Source organism: Aquarana catesbeiana, linkage group LG04 (assembly GCF_042186555.1).
Source record: "Aquarana catesbeiana isolate 2022-GZ linkage group LG04, ASM4218655v1, whole genome shotgun sequence".
Lineage (NCBI taxonomy): Eukaryota > Metazoa > Chordata > Amphibia > Anura > Ranidae > Aquarana > Aquarana catesbeiana.
In genome coordinates, this window is record NC_133327.1 from 662,464,231 (window position 1) to 662,480,031 (window position 15,801).

Here is a 15,801-nt window from a genome sequence, read left to right on the forward strand (position 1 = left end):
GGTGTCCCCATAGCAAGCTGCTTGCTCTGAGAGCACTAGGCAGGAGGCCAGGAGCGCAGGCTGGGGGACCCCAGAAGAGGAGGATCGGGGCTGCTCTGTGCAAAATCACTGCACAGAGCAGGTGAGTATGACATGCTTCGTGATCAATTTTTGCTGTCAGTTTTGCTGCATTTTTGCTGTGTTTCCAGTGCGTTTTGCACCTGTGAAAAAAGGACACGTGACTCAAAATCAACACAAAAAACTGGTGCGTTTTTGAAACGTTTTTGTCACATTTTTGATACATTTTCCATTCATTTCAATAGGGAGATGCGTTTTGGTGCATTTTTTTAACCTCACCAAAAATGCAGCATGCAGGGATTTTTAAAAACATGCAGCTGGCCACAACTGACTGGTGTGAAGAGTTCCATAAGATACTGCTTTTTGGTAAGGCAAAAACAGAAGAACAATTAATCAGTGTGAAAGGGCCCTAAAATGTTCTTAACCTCTTGGCGTCGACAGCACGCAAATATGCGGCCTCTCAGCGGGGGGGCTTTGGCGCCGAGGGGACGCATATTTGCGTGGAATATTTCAAAAACAGCTCCCCTCCACATACTCCATCCAGGTGGCAGCTTCCACCTTGCGTTTCCCTACTGAGTCCCGGCCGATGCTTCTCTTCCCGGCCAATCAGGAATTAGGACTCCTGGCCATTCGGGTCTTAGGACTCCCGGCCAGTCGGGACTCATTACTCACTTCCTGATTGGCTAGGAGGGGAAACAAGAAGATATTAGCGAATACTAAAGGGGTTGTAAACCTTTGTGGTTTTTCACCTCAATGCATTCTATGCATTGAGGTGAAAAACCTCTTGCAGTGCAGCAGCCCTCCCAGTGCCCTCATTTTACTTACCTGAACCCTCTTTTTCTCTCGCCAGGGACGAGCACACCAGCTCTAGCTGGTGTCTCGGGTCCCGATTGGCTAGATTGATAGCAGCGCAGCCATTGGCTCCCGCTGCTGTCAATCAAATCTAATGATGCGGGCGCCGCGGGCGGGGCCGTGTCATACATTTGGTGGCTATGGACGCCGAATGGTGGATTCGGGAGAGCGCCAGCAAGGTAACCCCCTTGGGAGAGCGCTTCTCCTAGGGGGTTATCTGCTGTGGGGAGGAGCCGCGAGACCCGCCGGGGGACCCCAGAAGAGGAGGATCAGGGCCACTCTGTGCAAAACAAGCTTCACAGTGCAGATATGTATGATATGTTTGTTATTTAAAAAAAAAAAAACCCTTATGCCGCGTACACACAATCGGAATTTCGGCCCGCAAAAGACCGATGAAAGTTTTTCGTCGGAAAATGCGACCATGTGTATGCTCCATCGGTCTTTTGCTGGCGGACTTCCAGCCAGCAAAAAATTGAGAGCATGCTGTCAATTTTTCGGTCAGGAAAAGTTCCTATCCGAAAATGCGATTGTCTGTGGCAATTCCGACACACAAAATCCCTACGCATGCTCGGAAACAATTCGAAGCATGCTCAGAAGCATTGAACTTTTCTCACTCATCGTAGTGTGTATGCAAGGCAAACTTGAGCGGAATCCTGTCAGAAAAGCCGTTATATCTTTTTCCGAGGAGAAATCCGCTCGTGTGTACGCGGCATTACAATCCCTTTAATTTGCTAATGTCAACAACTTTTTAAAGCCAATTAGAGCCTCCGGCTTTAATCATGTGCTTCTAAAAAATAACAAAAAAAACAAAAACATTGCAATCCATGCGTCTGACACCCTGCATGTAGATTAGGGGCCGGACACATGGATGAGGGGGGTGGCGCCCCTGCGCCCCTAATGGACGGGCTGCCACTGGTTAAAGTGTAAGGCCCCTTTCACACGAGGCGGACTCCGTTTCTACGGAGCCCGCCTCGGTCCGCCGGCTCAGCGGGAGATCAGTCCGTTGATCTCCGCTGAGCCGGCGGATGACAGGTCCCTCTCTGCTCACTGAGTGGGGAGGGGCTTGTCAGGCACCGCTGCCGCCTATGGAGGGATCAGATGAAAACGGACAGCATGTCCGTTTTCATCAGATCTCACCCGATCTGATCCGCCAGCGACGGACCTGGACGTAGAGCCATCCGTCTGCTTTTAGCGGATCGGACCGGGTCGGATGTCAGCGGACATGTCTCCGCTGACATCCGACGCTCCATAGACTAACATGGAGCGCCCGTTCAGGTCCGCCATCAAAACTGACAGGCGGACCTGAACGGTCCAATCATGTGAAAGGGGCCTTAAAGGTAAAAATAATGCAGCCACCACATCTAAGGACTGGTAAGCGGAACTATGTAGAAAATTGTGTTCTTGGGCTTTGGTATTCTTTAGCAGGTGTACTTTAGGAGCAGTGAATAAAAATAACTCTGAAAAAGAATTATTATTCCAAAACAGTAACATAAAGAACAGCAAAGAATACAAAAAAAGTAACACCTTCAAATTAAAAACTTGGTAAAACAATGCTAGTCTTAATGCAAAAGATAGCTGCAGAAAAAAAAAAAAAAAAATCCTAATGACTTCATATAAAGACTGTGAAATTTCTGCAGAAAAAAAATAAAATGACTGCGAAAAGAAAATGTGTCAACTCGTTAAAACTGTGATCAGAAGAAGGAATTACCAAATGGAAATTTTAGTTTGGTAAAAAATAAAAAAAATAAATAAATTGAAAGTACAAAAAGATTTCCATGTAGCACTGTTAATAGTGGATGATGGATTCAGTCTGTGTTGGAAATTGTATTTCCCTTTTAGCCTAGCTGTATGGAGCCAGCACTGCTATATCCTCTGTCCACAATTCCACAGCCCTTATGTCTTGTTGTCTATAAAATTCGGAATAACCTCCGTGACCAGATTCTGATAAATAACAGTAGCAGCAGGGGGGAGCAGATTGCCAGAGGAACGATATGACCAAGAACTAGCACATTAATTGGTAATGGTAATTATCTTCTATTATGAAAACAGTTGTTACAAAGCAAATAAAACATTAGTAACAATAAAATATATAATATATAATAATCATTAGACATAAGCCTAAAAAAAGGCTCTAATTCATTTGGATCTCACATTTTTAGTAACCTCGACATATAAAACAATTCATTTAAAGAGGAAGTAAACCCTTGTGGATTTTTCTTCCTTTCTTCTTCACTGCAAAATAAAGGCATAATGTGCTAGTAGGCAATGCCTACTAGCACATTATGTGACAGTTACCTGCAAACAAAGTCCGCCTTGTCCCCGCTGCAGGCCACATCCATCTTCGCCCATCTCATCTTTGTTCCGGGGCTGCGGACTCTGTGACTGGCCGGAGCTGTGTGATGTCACACACGCGCATGCACGTGGGAGCCCCCAGTCATACCGAATAAGGCTTACCGATAGGTACTGTAAAGATCTCCTAAATGTGCGCCGTACAGGAGATATTTACTGCTTACTGCGCCGACGACGTCATCGGCGCATGCGCTCTGAATCATTGCGCATGCGCTCTGAATCATTGCCTGAAGAAACGGCACAGGCGGCCGTTCCTTCAGAGCGCATGCGCCGATGACGTCGTGGGCGCAGTAAGCAGTAAATATCTCCTGTACGGCGCACATTTAGGAGATCTTTACAGTACCTATCGGTAAGCCTTATTCTCGTACAACTTCCTCATGGAGGTTTACAACCTCTTTAATTCATGTATAAACAAAATACAGGCATACCCCACTTTTAAGTACACAATGGGGTCTATTTACTAAAGCTGGAAAGTGCAAAATCAGGCTCACTTCTGCATAGAAACTAACGAGCTTCCAGGTTTTATTACCAAAGCTTAATTGAACAAGCTGGGGTTAGAAGCTCGTTGGTTTCTATGCAGAAGTGTGCCTATTTTTCGCGGCAAATCTGCCCGCGATCCCAAATCAAGGCAAATCACGGGACGCCTCTGCGATCCCCGTCACTTCCAATGGCTTCCACCCCGATCACAGCGCGATTTTGCAGCGATTGTCACCTGATGAATCACGGTAAAATCGTGCAAACAGAATCGCGGGATGCCTGTTGTCCAAAAGAAGTTATTTTTCGTGATTTGCCATGATTCGGGAATGGAGTCTAAAATCAGTCTGTATATGCAGTTAAAGCATGCTTGTTATAATCACTGTGGAACCTAAGGGGTTAATCCTCTGCATTGTGCAAAAAGGCTGTTTGATCCTGTCTTCTCTGATCTTCCCCTTCTTCCACTGTCCCCAATCCATCTCCTGATAGAACAGAGCCTTTGGAGTCACTCTGCACATGCTCAGTTTGGTGTGTATTTCTAGAGCATTTTTTAAATTTTTTTTTTGGGAGGGTGCATGTGATCAGCACAGGGCCAATCAGCACTGTCAAGACAGAGGGTCAGGTGTCCTGCAGCCTTATAGGACAGTCAGAGCAGAATGAAAACTCATCCTACAAGCTTTAACCAGACACTGATATATACTGCTGATGGGAAAAGGTATTTAGCAGTTTGTATTTACTAAAATAATTGCATTTTCATGTTCTGTGTACTGTGGGAGATCTGATATAGTGAATGCCGAGTCCTGGGTTTAGTAATACTTTGAGGCTCGGTTCACGCTGCTGCAACCTCAAAAGTTGTGCGACTTTGGCTGCGACTTTGGCTTTGACCAATCATACCAATACAGAGTGTAAGATAAACCCAGGACCCTGCATTCACTATATCTGGTCTCCAACAGTACACAGAACATGGAAATGCAAATTATTTTAATACATATAAACTGCTAAATACCTTTTCTCATCAGCAGTATATAGCAGTCTTGTGGCTTCTATCAGTGTCTGTTCAAAGCTTGTAGGAGGAGTTTACATTCTCCCTTGAATGTCCTATGAGGCTGCAGGGGCCCTGACCCTCTGCCTGGACAGTGCTCATTGGCCCTGTGCTGATCACACGCACTCAAGAATAAAAATAAAAAAACTCTCTAGCAATACACACTAAACTGAGCATGTGCAGAGTGACTCCAAAGGCTCTGTTCTATCAGGAGATGGATGGGAGACAGTGGAAGAAGGGGAAGATCCGAGAAGACAGGATCACACAGCCTTTTTACACAATGCAGAGGATTAACCCCTTAAGTTCCACAGTGAGTATAACAAGCATGCTAGGCTGCATATACAGACTGATTTTACTGTTATGGGTTTAGTAACACCTTAATATCCCCCCCCCCCGCGCATCAGTGTAAGCTACCCATCAGCTCTGATCTGGAGAACTTCACTAAGAGCTCATTTACACACAGACAAGGTTGACCGTCAGCCACAGGAAAATGCAGCAAAATCGCTCCACGATTTTGCAGCGTTTTGGGTCCGGCAGGCCTATCCTGAACACGATTTTTGTGCGTTCAGGAGAGGGTGGTTGAGGGAGGTAAACCTCCCCTAACTGCAGCAGCTTCTAAACCCTTGTAAAAGCCTATGGGGTAGATTTACTAAAGGCAAATAGCATGTGCACTTTGCAAGTGTATTAGCTCCAGAGCTTAGTAAATGAGGTACATTTTCACTTTCCAAATAATACCCAATCACATACATGGAAAATGTAAAAAAAAAAATGCGTTTTTGCTTGCACATGATTGGCTGACGGAAGTCAGCAGAGCTTCTACTCATTTACTTAACTCTGGAGCAACTACTCTTGCAGAGTGCACAGTCTATTTGCCTTTAGTAAATCAACCCCTATGTGTGCATGGACACACAGGGGTTGATTTACTAAAGCAAATAGGCTGTTCACTTGGCAAAGTGCAGTTGCTCCAGAGCTTAGCAAATGAGCAGAAGCTCTGCTGACTTCCATCATCCAATCATGTCCAAGGAAAAATGGTGTTTTTTTTTTCATTTTCCTTGCACGTGATTGGGTACTCTAGGAAAAGTGAGGATTTACCTAATTTACTAAGATCTGGAGAAACTGCACTTTGCAAAGTGCACAGTCTATTTGCCTTTAGTAAATCAACCCCATGGAGTTGGGTTTAGGAGCTCGGGCAAAAAAAGAGCTTGGGCAAAAAAACGCCAAAAGCTCCTAAACTCAAGTTGCTGTAGTGTACATGAGCCCTTAATGGACCTTTCCTGCTGTCCACAACTTGCAGATGAAAAAAGTTCAGGCCAGGTCTTGCACTAACTGCATTCATTCCAATGGCCAATCTATACTTGTGGTGGCCCCAACCAGCCAGAGTGTGAATAGAAATGAAGGAGGCTGCAGTGAACAGTAGATAAAGGAGCCAGCTGGGACTTTCTTTGGGCCACAGAGTAAAGATCTACAGAACTTCTGCTATGTAGGTTACAATAACATGGAAAATTTAGGTGACAACTTTACTAAAAGAAAAGTTATACTTCAGTTAAGTAAATTGTAGAAGCTTGGACAAAGCACAGTAAGCTATAGCAGCCAATCAGATTTGACTTTTTGCCAACACGGGGCAATCACTAGTTTGCCTATTGCCCTTAGATGTGTTAAATAAGCAAACCCAATTCTGTCTCAGTTTTGGTGATTTAATGTGACCAACGTGTACACTGAGCCCAAGCTATTTTTTTGCCCGGGAGTGTAGTGCCCGTTCCGTGAATTGAGAATTGACGAGGAGGTTTCCGTCCTCATAATGAGAGCCTGAGACTTGCAGCAACCAAGCTTGCTCATCAGAATGTAAAAGTCCTTTCGAAAAGCCTTAGTGAAAAAGGCGTAGAGAAATGGATTGGCACAGGAATTAATGGGATAAAACAGAACTAACAGGATCTTGGAATTGGACACTGTTATTAAGGGAACCTTCAGGGAGGCAGAAATAGCAAAGAATGAAATGGGCGCGGTGCACAGAAAATTGGTGAATATCAGAACCGCCATTCTTATGGCCGTTTTGGTGTCGCTGTGGGAGGAGACAATATCAGGATTGCGTACAGTGATATATATATGTGCATAGCACATGCAGATAGCCACAAAAGCCAAAACATTAAGCACTAGGAGAAAAATGATATAAGCCTGTGAAGGTAAAGATTCAATGTCCATGGGCAAACAAATGCTAACTTTCATGTAGCTGCTTATACCAACAATGGGCAGCAGGGCCACTACAATTGCGAAGATCCAACCGGAAATCATAATGATGAAAGCATGGCGTAATCTGACTTTACGTTGGAGCTGCATCGCATAGGTTATGGTATGCCACCGCTCAAGGGTAATGGCTGTCAGTGTGTAGACCGAAAGTTCGCTGGCAAACACAGTAAAAAATCCTGCTGCATGACAACCCGCTCCTGTCTGCCACTCGATAGCATAGTTATAATATTGGCTTTTTGTTTTGATGTCCACAGAGGCAATCAGCAGGAGGTAGATGCCCATGCAAAAGTCTGCAAAGGCCAGATTGCACATTAGAAACTTGGGAACACTGAATTTAGACTTGCTGGTTATCAATATTATGAGCACCACTGCATTCCCACTTATGGCCAGAATGCTGATACACCACATCAGGATACGGAGAAAGTCATAGCCCATGATGTCTTCGCATGGGTTGAATTCATCCGGTTTTGGGAAACACTTTACATTCTGCACATCAAAACAGAAATAGTAGTCAAAGTCATCGTGCTCGAAGCTTAGGTCACTGCTCATGTAGTAATCCATCTGTTCTGATCTTTTTTTGGTAGGCTTTGAATCTCCATTCAGAAGATAACTGCTTCTATTGCACAAAGGATGCACATCCGTGCTACTGAAAAAAGAAAGTGTACAATCAATGAATGCACCACAACATATGGATTACCATTTCTTAAAGTGTATGTATAGCCATATGTTCTTATTTCTTAGTTTTGGATAGAGTAGGGAAGGATTATAAGTCCTATCAAGTTTTTTGTTGATGTCCATGTCACCACTAGGTGGATTCACCCTCTCTAATTGTCTTGGTGACCATTGACTTTGGTGACGAAAAAGTGAGGAGAAAGTCAAAATCTGAGAGCTGTCTCCAGAAGTGGTGAGGGAAACCCTTCCAATGGGAGCACCTGTCCAGTGACATTGTCTTAGAGGGGGAGTTCCTCTCACTTTGGAGTGATTTGCTTTGCTTAAAGCAGAACTCCAGGATTTTTTTCCCCCCATGCAGTGGGGCTGTGCCTGCATTGCAAAGGTTAACAGCTGGTTTTGTCCAGGGGAGGAAGAGAGAAAGGATATACTCACTTGGACAGAAGAGGGGAGGGAGAGAGGTGCCAAGCAACCAATAGTGTAACAAGGTTTAATAAGTATATATAAAAACACAGTGACAGGTTCAACTCACAGGATGGCCATAGGTGTCCGTATGTGCCCAGGTGGGCTTAGCAGAGGATCCCGCACGGGATCATGGAATGGTCCTAGCTGCAGCGGGGGCTCTGTGGAGACAGGAGAGAGGACGCTAGAACCACGAGCTGGAGGGACCTGAAAGATGAGAAAAGATGGTCTGCAGCTCCTTGCTTGCGCTTTAAAATCTTCAAAATGTATTGATTCTCCATAAAAGATACGACAGCAGATGTAAACGCGTTTCAGCCTTGCGGGCCTTGTTCACTACCAGAGTAGTGAGTAGCGGCTCTTTGGAGACAGGAGACAGGATGCTAGAACCACAAGCTGGAGGGAGCCTGTTTGACACCTGTCAAACCTCGAGAGGAACCGGCCAATCGGGACGAGTTTCAGAGGCTAGTTACGCTTCCTTCCCCAGCCAATTGGGAGCGTGACTAGTCTCTGAAATGCGTTCCGATTGGTCGGTTCCTCTTGAGGTTTGACAGGTGTCATTCGTCTCCCTCCGGCTCATGGTTCTAGTGTCCTCTCTTCTGTCTCCACAGAGCCGCCATTGCAGCTAGGACCCCTCGACGATCCTGTGCGAGATCCTTTGCTTAGCCCACCTGGGCACATACAGATACCTATGGCCATCCTGTGAGTTGAACCTGTCACTGTGTTTTTATATATACTTATTAAACCTTGTTACACTATTGGTTGCCTGGCACCTCTCTCTCCCTCCCCTCTTCTGTTTCAGTATGGGTTCCCTGACCTCAGTGCAGGCTGCCTGTTTCCAATAGAGACCAGACCACAGACATTTCTGATTGACTTTTGATATTTTTATTGTCATCCAGACAAAGTATATAAGAGACACTTTTGCACCCAGGTGCAAATTTCATCTTCTTATTTTTGGAGACATTTTATTCATCACCTTTTGGACATTTTACATTAGACAAGCTAGGGCAGCGCTGGGACTTTTTTCTGTTTATACTCATCTGATCCTTCGATCCTCCAGAAAACAGCACCCCCCCATGTCCAGCGGTGGACTGTTCCTGCCGTCCTCACATCCAGAGCCGGTCTATGGGTATAATGATGTCAGGAACAGTCCATGCACAAGAACGCTAGTGTGTGTGTGTGTGTGTGTGTGTGTGTGTGTGTGTGGGGGGGGTTGCAGGAGTGGCAGGGATCGGTCTTGCGCTCTAAAGAGTCCCAGATTAGGTAAGTATATCTCCTCTCCCCTCGCCCCTAAACAAAAATGAGCAGTCAACCCATGCAGTGAGGACAAAAAAAATCCTGTAATTCTTCTGTAATGTATGGCCTGCCTTAGTTGGACTCATATGAGGTAATGACAATGCAGCTTGTAGGCAGGAAATTCAACATTTGGTTGAGTTGTGTGTAGGATGGGAAGAGAATCCCCTCAACAGGATACATACAGAAAAGTTGTACTGCGGCAGAATGGCACGGCTGGGCGAAATGACGTTATGTAACGTAGCTTCGCCCTGTGGCCGAGCACCCCCAAGCCGATGCGAGTGCCCAGCGGTCACAATCACCGCCAGGCTCCCGTGAACGCCGCTGATACACGGAGAACTGGGCTCTGTGTGTGTAAACAGATGTTCGTGTAGCCACAGGTGAAATGGCACTGCTGCGCTAGACTATCAGGGCTAGGAGGGGATGCAGTTATTGTAGGATCGCGGCATAGCTCCCATACTAGTAAGTATGGAAAATAAAGGAGTAATGTGACCATTGCTGTTTACTCCCAAGCACAAGAGGAGAGCCTGGCATAGAACCAATATGTCCTTTGCCATTGACTTTAGGTGCCATCTTGTGAGAGTCTGAATCTCATTGGACACAGAGCTCTCTCGAGATATTGGAAGCCATCTTGAACTTATAAGTTTATATATATATATAGACCCTACTGGGTAACTGGAGTGGAGCTTGCAGTGTCGGACGTTTCAGACAGAGACCCCACTTGTAAGGGAGAGGTAGGCCTAGCGTTAGGGACAGGTTCTTGTAGAGCAGGAGTCTCCAAACTATGGCCCTCCAGTTGTTCAGGAACTACAATTCCCATCATGCCTAGTAAAGTCTGTGAATGTCAGATTTTACAATGCCTCGTGGGACATGTAGTTCTGTAACAGCTGTAGGGCCGTACTTTGGAGATTCCTGTTGTAGAGTAAGGGACACCATAGGGACACTCACAGATGCCTCTGGAGTCGGCTCTGTACTGATGCCCCTGCACTCATCTGGCGAACACATATTTTACTGATCATGCTCCAGTAGAGTTTGGAAAAAAATAAAAAATAGCCTCAAGTGTAGCCCTAAAAACTTGGAATTTATGTCCGAGAAATGTTTTGTGAGATCTCCATCACACCACCACATTGGCCCAATCAAAACTTAGCTTATTACCATACTGAGTCTTCTAACTATGTCATTGTTATATTTATATGGCTAGTTAATAAGTGCTGGGTGGGGGTTAGATATTGAGGCAGGACACTATATATAATTGTACTGTGGGCTATGATATTTTAACAATATTTTAATGTGATATAAAAAACAGGATTTCTTGTTCATACATCACGGGATGTACCTTCAGGTGATTGGACACTGGTAACCCTAATTACAAGGTAAGTTCCTCCCCTATATAACCCCTCCCATATGGAGAGTACCTCAGTTTTTTCGCCAGTGTCTAAGGTGGTTGGTCACATTGAAGAAGAAAGCTCTGTTTGATGGTGTCTGCGAGGACCTAAGAGCTATACAACCGGATCCAGGCTAATACTAAAACGCCTAAGATGGATGGTACCCGGGCCTTGTGATAAGAAGAAATGAGGTTTTGCCTGTAATGTCTCTCCTTGGAGGTCTGGGCTCTGGGATCCAGGCTTTGGTGTACTAATATAACAGTGGCACGAAAAGTTTCTGGCAGAGTCTTCTACAGGTCCAGGGAAGAGGATCCTGTGAGTAGGACCCCATAACTCTGAAGGTTGGCACAACGCTACCCGCCGTGATGGGTGAAGGCTGGAATCTGTCTGTTCTCAGCAGGAACACATTATGGATTATCTTCTGTGAGTAGTTTGTATGTCTTACCTGGTTTCCACTATTGGAGGGAGTAGGAGACATACCTGGAATATACTTACATGCCTTCCAGGATACACGCTCAGTGAAGCTGGTCTAAGAAGCCGCTCACCTCCTCTGCTGCAGGCTCTGCCACATAAATTGAAAGGGGGGGATCCCACGCAGTCCGGGGGTCCCACGCAGTCCTCAGGTGGTCTCCTTCTCTCCCCTCGCCCCGGCTACCACCATGATGATCCTACACGCGTGCGCACAGGTGCACTTTTTTTGGCAGGGTCGGCGGGGAAGGAGGGGGAGCGTGGTTGCGGCACCGTGCATGCAGGCGCAAAGCGGCCGTTTTTTTTAAAGCCCAAGGTGCCAGAGCTCCTGTAAGTGGTGGGACACAGAGCTGTGGGCAGTAAGCTTCTCAGTGGATCAGATCCAGGCAAACCTAAGACACCTACTCGGCATCAGGTTGTGCTGTTTGTAGCTAATGTTTATATTGTAAGACTATAGCACAACAGTGATTGCACTTTACACTAGTACCTTTGCTTTGCAGCTTAGGACTATGTCTCCTCATAAGAGGGCTTCAGGGGGAGGCAAAAGAGGCACCAGAAAATCACCGCCTACATCTAGGGGTTCTGGACATGTCTGCAGGATACCATTGCCCCCTGCAAGACTGGAGGCAGCCTCACAGGATGAGTCTGTACCCCTGTCAGATTTTTCAGCCTCTCCCGATGCTTCAGTCCCTGTTTATGTCACAGAGGATGCTTTGAAGGCTGGATTGGATGGTTTAGAAGTAAGGATTACTACCTTTGTCACAGCTTCCTTAAAAAATAGCAGAAAAAGGAGTAGATCCCCTCCCTCTGCTTTGGGTTCCCTATTGGGTGAGCATTCTGATAAAGAGGAAATATCCCTATCTGAGGATACTGATCAGGTGCAATCTGTCGAATCAGGGGAAGGGGAGAAACTCTCTTCTACCTCCCAGGTCCTCAAAGCGCAGGTGCAATATAATACTGAATTGTTGCGTTCAGCATACAGATTGCTCTCTGCTGAAGCTGCTATTTCCCCTGTTTCTTCCCTGGGGTCCTGGAAATCCCCACAGGCTGCGTACGCTTCCCAAATCATTATTTACTGGATGAATTGTTGGATGAGGACTGGGGTCACCCAGATAAACTATTTTCTCTTCCTAAAAAGTTTTCTATGCTTTATCCGGTGGAGGAAAGTTTCACCAAGAAATGGGGAGTCCCAGCAATAGATGCGTCTGTTTCTTGTGTGAATAAGAGCCTGACTTGTCCTGTGTACAATGCACAAGGGTTTAACGATCCAACTGACAAAAAGCTGGTAACTTTATTTAAAGCCTCTTTCTCTGTGGCAGGCGCTGTGGTCCAGCCTACGGTCACAGCAATTGGCATGTGCCAGTTCCTCAAGGAACAAATGAAGCAGGTACTTAGCCTCCTTTCCACTGAGGAGGCCGAGGTTTATGCAGACCTTCCTAAAGCCCTGTGTTTTATGGTTGATGCCAGTATGGATTCTGCTCAGCAAGCATCTGGCCTCACTTTCCTGCTGGTACACATGCGCAGGTCGCTTTGGCTTTAACATTGGGCAGCTGAGGCTTCATGCAAAAAATATTTAACTGGGTTCCTGTTTCATGGAGAATGCCTGTTTGGGGATGATCTGGACAAATATATCCAGAAGATTACGAGGTAAAACCACGTTGTTACCGGTTAAAAGGAAGAGTAAACGTCCTTAATTTAGACGTTCTCTGTCTCCAGCCCCTGGAGCCTCATCCCCCAACTGCAAAAGTAACCTTGGGGTCCAAGATCTGGTAAACAGAACCCCAAAGCCTCCCTATGAGGGGGCACCCCCGCTCGGCCAAGTGGGGGGGAAGGCTGCTGCAGTTTGCAAGTGGCCAGGCCAGATGGGTAGCCTCCAGGACAGATGGGTAGCCTCCACAGTGTCTCTGGGCTACAAGATAGAGTTCCGGGAGCTTCCACCATCTCATTCCCTAAGGTCAAGAGTCTCCAGGGATCCAGAAAAAAGAAGGCCCTTACTTTTGGCCTTAGAACATCTGTTATCCCAAGGGGTAATTATAGAGGTGGCCCCAGAAGAGCAAGGCTCAGGGTTCTACTCAAACCTCTTTACGGTTCCAAAACCAAACAGAGAAGTCAGACATATTCTGGATCTAAAAGACCTGAATCAATTTCTAGACATTCGTCCTTTCCGCATGGAGTATATCCGCTCAGTAGTCTCCACCCTTCAGGGGGGCGAATTCCTGGCATCAATAGACATCAAAGATGCATATTTGCATGTGCCAATATTTCCTGCTCACCAAGAATTCCTAAGGTTTGTGGTGGATCGGCGCCACTTTCAATTTGTGACCCTTCCTTTTGGTCTTGCTACCGCTCCTCGAGTGTTCACAAAAGTTCTAGCCCCGCCCCTGGCAAATCTAAGGGCTCAGGGCATAACTGTGACAGCTTATCTGGACGATTTGCTACTCATAGAACAGTCCGTAAGCCACAATGTGCTCTGCACGGTAAAGTACTTAGAGTACCTAGGCTGGGTCCTCAATCTAGAGAAATCCTCCTTGCAGCCCCGAAAAAGGCTGGAGTATTTGGGCATGGTCATAGATACAGTTCAAAGCAGAGTGTTCTTACCCAAATCAAAAGCCAGGGCCATAAAAGATTTGGTCTGGGTAGTCACAGCAAGGAGAAATCCCTCCATTCGACTATGTATGAGACTATTGGGGAAAATGGTCGCCTCTTTCGAGGCTGCCCCTTACGCCCAGTTTCACTCGAGGCCTTTACAAAGCAGCATCCTCTCTGCCTGGAACAAGAGGGTTCAAGCCTTGGATCTTCCAATGTGCCTATCCCCAGGGGTGCACCAGGGCCTCAATTGGTGGTTATTGACCAAGAATCTTCTAAAAGGAAAGTCCTTTTTCACAGTTACTTGGAAACTCGTAACCACAGATGCCAGCCTAATAGGCTGGGGAGCAGTTCTGGAAGAAGCTTCCACCCAGGGAAGATGGTCCAGAGCCGAAAGGCTCTGCCCATCAACATTCTGGAAATTTGGGCAATTCATCTAGCCCTCAAGGTCTGGACTTTGAGACTACAGGGTCATCCTGTCCGGATACAGTCCAACAATGCCATGGCCTGTGGTGTATATCAATCACCAAGGAGGCACCAGGAGCCTGGATGCCCAAAAGGAGGTGAATCACATTTTTTTCTGGGCAGAAAGGCATATTCCTTGTCTGTCTGCAGTCTTTATTCCAGGGGTAGAAAATTGGCAGGCGGATTTCCTAAGCTGCCAGCAGCTGTGTCCAGGAGAATGGTCTCTACACCCCGACATATTTCAGACCATATGTCAAAATTGGGGTACCCCGGATGTAGACCTGTTTACGTCCAGGTTCAACAAAAAACTGGACAGCTTTGTGTCAAGAACAAAGGATCTGCTAGCACAAGGATCAGATGCCTTAACACTTCCATGGGATCGGTACTCTCTGATCTATGCCTTTCCGCTTCTTCCGCGGTTCCTTTGGAAGGTCAAAAGGGAAGCAAAGTCGGTCATTCTGGTGGCTCTGACTTGGCCCAGATGACCTTGGTATGCAGAGATTGTAAAGATGGCAGTGGGAAGACCTTGGGTTCTTCCGCTGCGTCCAGATCTACTCTCAAAAGGTCCAATATTCCATCCTACCTTACGAAGTCTGAATTTGACGGTTTGGCTGCTGAGACCCACATTCTGAAAAGCCATGGGCTCTCAGAATCAGTCCTTTTCACTCTAGTTAATGCTAGGAAGCCGGCCTCCAGGCTCATCTACTACAGGATCTGAAAGGCATATGTTTCCTGGTGTGAACCCAGGGGGTGGCATCCTAGAAAGTATGCCATTAGCAGGATTCTTGCCTTTCTTCAATTAGGAATTGAAATGAGGCTGGCTTTGAGCACTATCAAGGTCCAGATCTCGGCCTTATCAGTATTCTTTCAACTTGCCTCACATTCCCTGGTCCGGGCTTTTGTTCAAGGGGCACTGTGCTTGAATCCGCCAGTCAAACCTCCTGTGTGCCCATGGGATCTGAATTTGGTTTTGTCCGTTTTGCAAGAGCAACCCTTGGAACCATTGCACCGTGCTTCTTTAGTTCTTCTGACAAAGAAACTGGTCTTTTTGGTAGCCATTTCCTCAGCTAGAAGGGTATCAGAATTAGCAGCTCTTTCTTGTGAAGAGCCATATTTGATTATTCACAAAGACAGGGTGGTGTTGCGTCCTCACCCGACATTTTTACCTAAGGTGGTTTCAGGATTCCATCTGAATCAAGATGTGGTCCAACCATCCTTTTTTCCAGATCCGCAGGCCGCGGAAGAGGAGTTGTTACACTTTCTAGATGTTGTAAGAGCAGTCAGTATCTATCTGCAGGCAAACACTCAGTAACAAAAGACTGATTGTCTGTTTATTCTGCCAGAAGGCCCCAGAAAGGGCCAGGCAGCGTCGAAATCCACTATTTCTAGATGGATTAGGCAAGTTATTATTCAGGCCTATGGTAAAAAGAAGAAGATTCCTCCTTTTCAGGTTAAGGC

At 46.2% G+C, this 15,801-nt stretch overlaps 1 protein-coding gene across 2 annotated transcripts in view; it reads right to left on the reverse strand.

The window, feature by feature from the left end:
• Positions 1-5,895: 5,895 nt before the first annotated feature.
• The window catches only part of FSHR (follicle stimulating hormone receptor), a 239,644-nt gene continuing 229,738 nt past the window's right edge, over positions 5,896-15,801 (reverse strand). The window contains exon 10 of one of the 2 annotated variants that reach the window (XM_073628528.1): positions 5,896-7,661. In XM_073628528.1, coding sequence (XP_073484629.1) covers positions 6,455-7,661 — 1,207 coding nt within the window. In that variant the 3' untranslated portion in view covers positions 5,896-6,454. Of the gene's footprint in view, positions 7,665-15,801 lie in introns of both variants that reach the window. The other variant, XM_073628527.1, reaches the window with a different exon arrangement.